Source organism: Micropterus salmoides, unplaced genomic scaffold (genome assembly GCF_014851395.1).
Source record: "Micropterus salmoides isolate LMB-PRFRI ecotype aquatic unplaced genomic scaffold, ASM1485139v1 Ms_hic_scaffold_1814, whole genome shotgun sequence".
NCBI classification, from domain to species: domain Eukaryota; kingdom Metazoa; phylum Chordata; class Actinopteri; order Centrarchiformes; family Centrarchidae; genus Micropterus; species Micropterus salmoides.
The window spans coordinates 24,476-36,051 of NW_024040945.1; the positions used below are offsets into that span (position 1 = coordinate 24,476).

At 41.7% G+C, this 11,576-nt stretch overlaps 1 protein-coding gene and 1 pseudogene across 1 annotated transcript; one reads left to right on the forward strand and one right to left on the reverse strand.

Moving 5' to 3' along the window:
• Positions 1-288: 288 nt before the first annotated feature.
• Positions 289-8,349, reverse strand: LOC119909677 (putative aminopeptidase W07G4.4). The gene is made up of 16 exons (XM_038727893.1): positions 8,236-8,349; positions 7,475-7,516; positions 7,274-7,364; positions 5,773-5,921; positions 5,568-5,676; positions 5,187-5,314; positions 4,993-5,092; positions 4,722-4,797; positions 4,534-4,619; positions 3,562-3,666; positions 3,180-3,255; positions 2,949-3,067; positions 2,755-2,838; positions 2,596-2,653; positions 916-1,097; positions 289-817 (listed from the first exon to the last, which is right to left on the reverse strand). Exons 1-16 carry the CDS (start codon positions 8,244-8,246, stop codon positions 680-682), a joined length of 1,554 nt encoding a protein of 517 aa, XP_038583821.1. The 5' UTR covers positions 8,247-8,349; the 3' UTR covers positions 289-679.
• A 501-nt stretch (positions 8,350-8,850) lies between these two features.
• LOC119909678 lies at positions 8,851-11,078 on the forward strand (annotated as a pseudogene).
• Positions 11,079-11,576: the final 498 nt, after the last annotated feature.

Here is an 11,576-nt window from a genome sequence, read left to right on the forward strand (position 1 = left end):
AATATAGTTTTTTCTTTTTACTATTTGTATAATTGCTTTTATATTAATGTATATTGTCTGCTATGTAGCAGAAGGGAGTTACAAAGTCAATTTCACTTTACAACAAATAAATCTACCCTTTTCAATGTATCTGTGTTTTTCCTTGTGAGGCAAGAACATGTGCAGGCTGATAAGTCTTTTAAGATTTTTTCCCTTCCTATCATGGCCCCTGTGATAACCTGTGTAACATGCAAACCTGCACAAAAATAATTCTACGCAAAGAACAGTGACTTTTTAATTTTCAACAAGAATTTTCAACTTTTTATTGATCAATAAAGGAGTGCTTGGTTTGACTCACAGCATCGCTAATCACACATCCATGTCCCCTGGTTGTCGCACTCATACAGACACAAAAAGGATGTTTTTTTACTGCCATTTAACCCCTGAGTGTAAACTGATTGAGACCACTTAAGAGCAGGGTCATCTGACACTTGGCGCAGACAGGACGCACGACACAACATCTTAGAAAAGAGCATTCTTGCATTGCAGAAAAGCAATCTGAAGTGTAAAGGAATGTCAGACATGAAACAGGACACATTTTGTATTATGTGGCAGGGATTTCATTTATATTTGGACGGTTACAAATTTGTGTTGGGATTGAGTGCAAAGACAGTCGTCTTTTCACACTGGGGGTATCTGTTTAGAGACTATCAGACAGGATGTAGTTTGTTGCCATGGCCAGGATGGGGGCTCCTGTTGGGATGCCGGGGAAAGGACCACTGGACCCAGCGATGTCAATGTGGGAGTACGGCAAAGGTTTGGCAGAATCCACACCATGCTGCGTTGGAAACAACATAATACAAGTTATCATTGCACCTCTTTCATATTATATTTTTCATGCAGAAAAGATAATACGTTATGACAACGTATGAGCACCTTGTCAAGCCCCGAGGCCATGATGAGGAAAGCTGCAGGGGTCTGATGTCCTCGAGGTGTAGCCGAGGACGGCAGGTTGTTGCACTGCAGAATATCCTCGTACTCAGACTTTCCCTTGTGGAACTCGTAGTCCTCTCGTCTGATACTGGACACCTCGAACATGTCACCCAACACGTCTCCAGCTGCATGAGAGAGGACCAAGACCATGCGTTAGCTAGTGATCGCGGAAATAAGGCACTCAAACCACTGAAGTAATTGTACTGGAGATGGTTTGTTGTTTCGTTACGTTGGTTCATTGCAATACGTGATATTGCATTTGTAAGGAAGGATTGAATCCAAGAGCAGGATGACTCCGTGATAAATGACCTGCTGTCTTTTAACCATCCGTCCATCCATCCATCGTCAACCGCTGATCCTGTGTACAGGGTCGCGGGGGGGCTGGAGCCAATCCCAGCTGACATCGGGCGCAAGGCGGGGTACACCCTGGACAGGTAGCCAGTCCATCGCAGGGCCACACATAGACGAACAACCACTCACGCTCACACCTAAGGACAATTTAGGATCACCAATCAACCTAGTCCGCATGTCTTTGGATGGTGGGAGGAAGCCAGAGCACCCAGGGAAGAACCCACGCGGACACGGGGGCTGTCTTTTATATTTTTTTAAATAATGGTTATATTCAAAGAACTGACCACTTATTAAATAGAAGTACCATAAAACACGTACTAGACGTTTTGACAAATAAACTCAGGTGTCATTTAGACGCCTGGTCTGTTTTTTATAAAAGTTCTTGAAGCCCACCAGGTCACCTGCTTGAGCTACTTCTGAGCACATACAAATATGTGGACATGCTACACATCGTTAGACTGATTAGATTCTACACAATTAATTCATTAAGTTGATTTTAGAAGAACACTTCAGATTTGCTGGTGTGGTAAACAAGAGACACACAAAAAATAAAATGTTTATGCAAGTAATATTCAAACTGGTTGAAATAAACATTTCCAAGTGGCCTTTTATTGTGGCCAGCCTAAGGCACACCTGTGCAATACCCATGCTGTCTGATCAGCATCCTGATATGTCACACCTCTGAGGTGGATGGATTAAAGGAGAAGGCAAAGGAGAAGTGCTCACCAACACAGATTTTAAAAGATTTGTGAACAATATTTGAGAGAAATAGGCCTTATGTGTGCATCGAGAAAATCTTTGAGTTCAGCTCATGATGAATGGGGGCAAAAACAATAGTGTTGCGTTTATAATTTTGTTCAGTGTAGTTTCTGTTGAAATAGTTGACAACTAATCGATTAATCGCTGCGGCTGGTTTGTCCTGACCAATAAAACATATTTAGTTTATAAATTAAACAGAAAAGCATGCAACTGTTTGCATTGTGGAAGAAATAACAAATGTTTAATCATCAATTAAACATTTTGTTAAAAATAGAAATACTAAGAAATCTTAGAATAAAAAAACAAAACAATTAATGGATTAAATTATTATTCAGTTCCAGTTCAGATTTAAGCAGCACACATAACTACTTTTTCTGGGACTTTTAACTGCATCTCATGGCTACAGTTGAAAGCCCTCGGAAAACCTAGCAAGTGGTACTAGAATTAAGAATATTTTGTCAAAATCCTGTGTTTAAAAGTGAACTTCAAATTTATCTGTACTAAATGTCTCACCTTTCTGCCACTGAGCAGCATTGTTGCTGCGGTTGGCCGGTCCGTTATCCATGATGATCTAAGAAGAGAGATTCAGAACTGAACTCAGCGCAAATTTTTCATTTTTAATGTTTAAGTAGCACCATCTCTCAGTATTGTCTGTGTTACAGCAGCACTCACAGAGTACTCTGGTCCCATGGCTCTGATGGCGTGACCAGTCAGAGTCGCAATAGTAAACAGTTGAGGAGAAGTCTCACGTACTGCCTGCAGACACAGATGCTGAGATCATGAGAAGGAGAAGGGACAGAAGTGCAGACGAGACATTCAGGTGCACAAATTAGTTAAGAAGTATTAATGACAAGATGTTAGGTCACCTTCTCCTTCATCTCACAGAGCAGGTCGACCATCACCATACGTCCCTCAGCATCTGTGTTTCCCACTCTCACTCTGCGACCCGCACGGGAAACCAGCAGTTCGTCGGCCACGTAGCAGTCTGGGAAAAAACGCTTGAGGAGGTACTGTAACACAGATCCAACAGAGAAATGTAAAGAGGAACAGTTATGATGAAGGAGAAAAAAAATAAATAAAAAGCATATTACACTGACCTGCACCGACACTGTTCCTCACCATGGCCATGGAGCCGATGACCTTCAGATGTTTTGGCTTCAACTTGGCTAAAATCTAGAGAGAGACCGGGGATTATGTAAGGAGCAGTGCTGCAAACTATAAACAAATCAATCAAACTCCCGGTTTCACTGTTCATGTTAATTAACTCATGGGATGAGCAAGTTTGACAAATGGCCCCAACTTTCATCTGGAGGCTTAATAAAGACATGTATGGAGGAAAATATTCATCTCTTTGCATTCACTACACCTTTTGTTAACCATGACTCAGTAGTTTCCATGTCTGTCACAAGTGCTGACTTTTAAGTTCAAGTCCTGAGGTGTGGACTCGCAGTAAAAGCAAAGTTCATTATTCAGGTTCACCTGGAAGAAGCCGGCCACAGCAGCAGCTCCACACTTGTCTCTGTGCATCCCAGCCATGAAACCACCAGCCTTGATGTCTGCTCCGCCAGTGTCGTATGTGATGCCCTGGAAACATCACAGAAGAACCAACCCGGTTTAATAAGTAGTCAGTCACATGCAGATAATACAATTGAATGTGTGGCCAATACTGAACCAAATAAAACCAACCTTCCTTTCCCTGATTAATAGATGGGCCACAATTTTCATTATCTGCTCTATTATTAATTTTCCATTTCCCAAGGAGACTTCTTTAAACGTCTAGTTTTACCTACCAACAGTCAAAAACAAAATAAATTTGCTATCATGTAAAACAATCTTCACATTTTAGAAGCTGGAACCACTAAATGTTGTAAGAACGGACTAAACTACTAGGGGTCAAGTGTCTTGCTCAGGGACACATTGGTGGATGTGCCACAGTGGGAATCGAACCGGGTCTCTAACAACAGATAATATTTGCAGAGTCACATTTGTCAGATCACCAAACATGCAGCACGTTGACTACAACCGTTCCATATCAGCCTTTCACCAAACTTTAGATTGATAAAACCATTTACAGCTCCAAAAACAATAAGAACAAAAGCCTAATTCACGTATTCTGTAGCTTGTGCCACATAACTCAAGCGTTTTCAATCTAACAGATGCACCTCAGATCCAGGAGTCAAATATTTACCTCATACATCATTTTTAAATTAAATATTTTAATTCAATATTATATTTTATTGTAGTATGGTATACATTTCTCTTTTATAATGCCGTGGTTGAATGTCTGGTGATGTTTAGCAAACATTTAATGAATATTTTGGAGCCGTTACATCATGTTTTTTTCTGAAATGTGTAACGCTTTAAAAATGAAGACTTTGGTTAGTACATGACTTATTATGTTCGGAGTTTGTCTTTATTGTTTTAGTGGACTGAAGTCTGAGAGTCTGTCACCTTTCCCACCAACATGAGCGTCGTTTGGACCGGCCCCTCTCCACAGTACTGCAGCTTGATCACTCTGGCCTGGTGACGAGGTACACCTGTATGTAGGAGGAAACCATGAATATTATGTGTCCAAACGTATTTTAAAAAAAACAACATTTAAACACTTATTAAGTCATAAAAACAAAATGTTCTCCTACTGTTGGCACAGCGGTTGACTGCAGCTAGACAGGGGTACTCTTTCTCCAGAACCTTCAGGTCGCTCACCACTTCGACCTAGGAGGTTAACAAACACACGTTCTTTTGTTTGGGGCCATTGAAGAGCCAAACAACTGTCCTTAACTGTGACTAATATTGTTTGTAAACATTTTCCAGATTCTTAGATGACAGATCACCATCTCCTAACAATCACAATAAATAAGACCATCATGCTATGCTGTTTGCACACGTGGTATTAATATTGCTCTCTACCTGCACAGGGCTGTCCTTGAAGAGCTCCTGGACGTAATCAGCCACACGGGGAGAAGCCATACGTTCAGGGTCCGAGCCTCCAATGTCACGACATGCCAGTCTGAGGACGGGAAACAGGACGAGGGATGGTGAACAAGTGAACAACACAACCTGAGGAAATCTTAACAGGGGATGACGTGAAGAAGTTGACCCACCTCCCGCTCTCCAGAGCATTGGCTAGCTCCACCAGTCTCTTTCCCTCCGCCTCCTGCGCTGCCCACAGACCCAGAACACACACCTTGAAGTCGGTGGGCTTTAGGTTCACCTCCCGCACTTCCAGGGGCTTTTAAGGAGGGAGGCATATACATTTTCTTTTAAAAGTTTGCATCTAAATCTGGATACACGGAGATACAGCTAAGACAGACTAGAGTTCACACAAGGCATTACAAGGCCGATCTTCCACACCACACGCCACATCTATTAGCTAAGCAGTACTTCACACTAAACTTTAGTTAGTGGAGTTTCCTTTTAAAACTGTCCACTTGCAGTTGGAGCATCCAGGACACGCTGAGTGTGAAAAGAGTGTCTTCCCTCACCATGTAGAGAGCATGAAGGGCGCCGAGCGCAGCCACCAGAGTGTTGTTCTTATAGTCCTTATGTGGAGGGCAGACCAGCAGGGGGCGCTGCATGCCTGCTTTCAAGGCCCTGAAAAGGACACAGATGAGCAAGACAGCAAAGAAACCTGGAGGTAAACCACAAACATGAGACACTGGGGTGGGGGGTCAGCTTCCATGAACTGACCTTTTGATGCCGTTGACTGCTGCATCGTTGAAACGCCTGATGTCATCGTAGTCGCGGTTTACTGGGCCGGTGGAGGCAAACACAAGGCGGTTACCAGGAAGACCAGGGACCTTCAGGACCACCACCTCCTCCCCGAGACCGCTGTCCACCTACAGGGAGAGCAGAAAGGGAAGTGTGACACCAGGAAACATTATCACTAAAGAACACATAACACCATCTAGAGAGAATAAAAACGTCACCCTCCATCTTTGTGTACAGTGTTAGCAGGAAGGCTGATGCCGTCAGATCCTTCAGTGACCTGGTGCCCAATCCTTTTGATAACAATCCCTTTAAATGAAGCAGTGTCTGCTTTAGACCTGTTGTCATTGGTGGTACAGCATACGGCCAACCCAGGCCTGAAGAGGTGAAATTATTCACTAATTCCCCCTGCATATAAACAGGAATGTCTGAGAAAGGAAATTATATATTATATTAATGCAGCATAAATTATATTTCCTGCTTTCTGACCCTGTTAACTGTCTCAAGTGTTGACGGAGTCACATCTGATTGATCCCCATCCATATTGCATAAATATAAAAGCACTTTGACTTAATTTAAGCTCCTATCGCGCACACACACTGCTTTTTTGACTGAAAATAGCTCTTTTTGTGCGACCTGTAATAACTTGACAATGTAGATGTTTTACGCATCATGTAACCCTAACCGAACCATTTATGATGAATCACTACAGTCCGACAACATTTCCTGCAAATGTATTTTAATTTTAACTAAGAAAAGGCACGATTATTTTGGCCAATATTGAGATCACAATTATTTAACAGGATTACTTATTGACTTGCACACATTTATTGAACTTTCAAAATGAAATGATTTTTAAAATTACATATGCATTACCCCGTGAAATAAGAAATAGGAATCTAACATCACTAACTTCAAAACGTATCTTAGAGGCAATAGGATGACAACATAATGCTAAAATTCAACTGTAGTGTTCTGTAGGGAGATGCAGTGACTTGGGTGTAAGAAAAATATAAAAAAAAAAATAATTTAAGCTAAAGGTCCACTAGCTGATACATATTTATGCAGTGTAAAGTGCTGTAGGCTTAAGCTAATAATGTTGACCAACAGGTTATAGCAGGTCTACACCCTGGCTCAAGCTGAATACACATGCCACACCCTTTCGCAGAGGCCAAAGGAGGGGTGGGAGAAAGGAAAGGAGTGTGCTGGATTTCTAACAGAAAAACAACACGGGGGCATCAGTGTGACAGAAATACGACATGATTGTTTATAAATTTATTATTATTATTTCATAATCGTTGGAAGCCAAAATCAAAAATAAAAGTCCTGCTAAAATGTATTGTTTTTTTACAGTCCCACCCATTAGGCTACTCGCAGCAATCTGTATGGTGTGAAAGAGACAAAGAAAGATCAGGTGAGAAAACCAGATGTTTTTATGGTTTGTGAAAGACTGGCTGCAGGTGGTAGATGAACAGAGGCTTACAGAGCTGTAGTCCTGCAGTGGAGCTTTCAGACTCTCGAGCTCCGAGGGCAGCGTGTCGTGGCTCTGGGTCACCAACACGACGCCATCAAAACTAAGAAGAAAAGACATCACTATCATCTAACGCAGCTTCAGTCTGTTAAGGTGCACAAAATAACTCCCCAACACCCAGCTAGAGACAAAGCATTTCTTCCCAATACTCACTTCTGGTTCTTGAGGTCAGTGGTCCATTCAACAGGCTGGACGCTGGGCAGAGAAACACACAGATAATGGAGTTATTTCCAGCTTTGTCTGACACGGATAAGATATCTCAGAGTGATGCAATTAAGACTCCTGTGTCAGGTTTTATAATAGAGGTTAATGATAACAGTGTGGGTCAAAGTGTGGAAACCTGCAAGACCTTTGAGATCTGCTTTAATGTCAGCTGTTAAAAACATGAGACAGGTTCATTTCATGTCTCACTGCAGTGAAATCAAAACTTTGTACCAAGTGTGCACTTTATAGGAAGCAATCGCCACAGTTTCCATCTAATGATGAGGCTATATTACTGTTAACTTCAGATTATGTTACCAGTTTTACACTTGTCAGAGATTTCTGGCATCATATGACACTTCCATAGAGTATAGAGAAGTGTAACTTAGCCTGAAAGTAAAACTTAAGCAAAAATGATGACGGGAACATTAAGTGGAACCTGAACCCGGAAAATATCAAACCTCTCTTGAAACATGAGAGGGTCAGATTTATGAGGTGTGAATGAATAACCAAACTATCACAGATACATTAAGTTACTAAATTAAACCAACTGAGAGAAACATTATATCGCTGGGGAGGGGAAAAGTGTCACATTCCACAAAACATTTGCTCAGCTGATTGTTTCGTGAACAAAGAGCACGCGGGGGACAGCTGCACGTTAGAAAACCGTTGAATCAAAACGCAAACCAGGCAGGTTAATCCGTTAATCTCACCTGGTGCACATGTTGGTCGTCGTCGTCCTCCTCCTCCAGTGTCTTCAGGATGAAAGAGTCAGCTGATACCCGGTGACTACGGTTCCTTCCCTTCAGTGCGCTGGTTGGTCACGTGATCACCATGAACTTGCACTCGTGCTGCCTTCGCGGACTTCTCGTAGCTCGTAATTACGACCATCCGAGTCGTAAAATGCTGCTTATCTTTAGTAGCGTTTAGTGGTATTATAATGTCAGTTGGTAATTATGTCAACTGATATGAACTAGTTACCGTTTGGTTCCAGTTTAAGCTGTTAAAGTTTAGGAGTGTTTTTTTTTAAAAAGAGACAGGGCAAATTACATTTGTCCGCGAAAGTTGCTAAATTCCCACTGTACCTAAAGACACATTCACGGATACAGTAGGGATTTGTAGTTTCCAGGACTGATTCAATAAACGCGAAAAGCAGCATTAAGTTGATTATGACCAATGTAGCAATTATAGCTTGGTATGATAACATAAGCATGGCTACACTCAGTCGTTAGCTTCGTTTGAGCATTTTATCTCGCTTTTGACAAGGCTGACCTCATGACCTCATGGACAAGGCTGACCTCATGGACTACAAACTCTTACCGGAAGTAGTTATAGGTAATGTTTTCTGTGCAGAGCAGTGGAGGTTCGTATTGACTAAAACTAGTACAAAGGGCGACAAATACGTAGTAGCTGTCCTGGTTATTCGGTAGCAGGTTACGGTGTCACGTTTCTCCTTAAAATGGCATTTTATCTAAGATAAAAGCTAAACTTCAAAGCTACAGATCGAGCTGCAGGTAGGCAGATGCTACGCTGCTGCAGCTGTCTTGCTTTTCTTATCCTGGTTATGATTTACACCTCAATTATGAAGTGTTAGCAGGCAATGATCATTGTACCTTGTGTGAGACATAACGTGTACTTTCCTCCTTTCGACATTTTGTTCTCACTGAAGTATTTAAGAGTTTAAGACTTTTGCTTTGGACAGTAACAGTCAGATAACTTGATAGATTTCATAGGGAAGCTTGGGAAATTTGAGAAAATTTAACAAACAAGCATTTTTTTTTCAATAGAAGAAAATACCAGAATTACACTTTTCTTTGCATTATAAGCAAATTTTCACCAGCCTCTCGCAAAAGAAAGGCCAGTTTGGTACAAAGACATGATGAGGTTTTGTCATTTCACAGCAGGACAAGGTCTGAAACTATGTCCATAAATTGATTAGTCGACGTAACGGTTATCTTTTTTTTGATGATTGATTACTGATTTATCAAAGAAAAATGCCAAAACTTCTCAGGGCTCCAGCATCTTAAATGTGAGGATTTGCTGCTTTGCACTTTTTCATTTACTATCTTGGGGTTTGGGACTTTTGTTGGACAAAACTTGTGGTCTGAAGCTGTCCCCTTGACCTTTAGGAAACTTTAATGGGTACCATTTTATCACATCTAGCAGACAAATTATTAACTGTAAAAAATATTAATAAATGTGGGTTTTGATTTGTGTAGCTGCTGCAATCTACACTGAAAAAAATAATAAATGCAGTACTTGTTTTTGCCCCCATTCATCATGAGCTGAACTCAAAGATTTAACGTACAATGTACACAAAATGTACACAAAAGGCCTATTTCTCAGAGAGTCTTATATTTAGAAAGAAATACTTGTCTTGTTAGATTTCCCTTTTCTCTTGTCTGTCACCAGTCATCTTGTTTTCCTTCCTCTTCTCACATTTCACTTCTTTTGTCCTCCACAGATGAGACTCCCTTTTCGCTCCTTTCGCATATTCAGGAGTTTACTCTCTCAAAGGCCAACCACAAACCTGCAGAGGCGGCGAGGCCTGAGCAGTGCAGCGATGCGCCTGGTGCAGTTTCATCGCCATGGAGGTGGCATCAGAGTGGGAGTGGAGCAAGGCGAGGGGCTCGGCGTGGTGGATTTGAAGGCGTATGACCCCACCATGCCCTCAACAATGAGAGAGCTGCTGGAGCTGGGAGACAAGGGTCTGGAGTGTGCACAGAGGTATCAAACACATCCAGTTATATTTTTAGTACATATCTTCGTCCTGTTTAGATTCTACAGTAGTTCCTCCTTCTTTATCCTCATCGGTCATCTTCCCCAATTTAGCATGTCTTCCTCTTTTTCCTCAACTTGATCTCCTGAATAAATCATCTTCAAGGTTTCCATAATCCTCTTAAATTATCATCTTTTCCCATAATAAATGTAATCTAAAATCAACAACCTTCTTGTGTAATCTTTCATCTTCCTAAATGATCGTCTTGATCATCTTGAATCATGACACCTTTTTACATCAACCTTTTTGCTTGTTAAATCACCTTCATAATCCTTTCTCACTCAACTAAATCATCTTGTTCCTTTTTCCTTTCTTAATGATCATCTTCCTGAATGGACTTTTAGATGAGCACCCATTCCCATCATCCTCTTTGTTTATATCTTCCTCAACACATCTTCTTCTCTTCAGTCAACTTCATCGCTAACCTCTTCCTCCTTCAGAGCCTTGTCGCAGTCAGTGTGTGGTGGAGCGATCGGACATCCAGCTGCTGTCACCCGTGTTGGCACCGGAGAAGGTGGTGTGTGGGTTTGAACTACAGGGACCACTGCCTGGAGCAGAACGCCCCGATCCCCAAAGAACCGATCATCTTCAGCAAATTCCCCAGCGCCATCACCGGGCCATATGATGACATACATCTGCCTTCAGAGAGCCAGGTGAGAGCGAGCACGCAAACTTAAGTTATGTGTCACTTCTCAAAAAAAGAGGGGGACAAAGTGCTTTACAGGAAGAAAAAAAAAATGTAAAAGTTATAGAATCAAGAAAAAGCCTAAAACTAATGGGTTTTCAGATGCTGTTTAAAGATGTGCACTGATGTGGGAGGTTGTTTCAGGGTCAAGAAGCAACAAAAGCAAAAGTACAACCTATAGCTTTCAACCTTGACCTCGAGTAGCCAGAAGTCCCTGCTCTGAAGATCTGAGGCTCCTTCCAGTGGTCTGAGGCCACAACAGCTCATTTAGGTAAAACAGTGCTCGTCAGTCTTCACTTTGATTAATAAATAATGAACTTGATGATCCTAAATTGTTTTCACTTGAACATATAGGTTATTACAACCCAAATCTGTCGACAGAGACGATATTGGTACAGCATGCACACAGGTGTGCCAAAAAAAGGGAGCCTGCAAACTCTGAAACGTTCATCTCATCTGTAGCTCTGGACGTGTTGGCACCTCCTAACAAAGTATGGCTAATCTGAAGGGCACTGAGGCATCTTAGGTCAAAATGTCAAGCACAATAGTAGACTTTCATCTACCCAGAAAATTTCCTCCCCATGGATGAG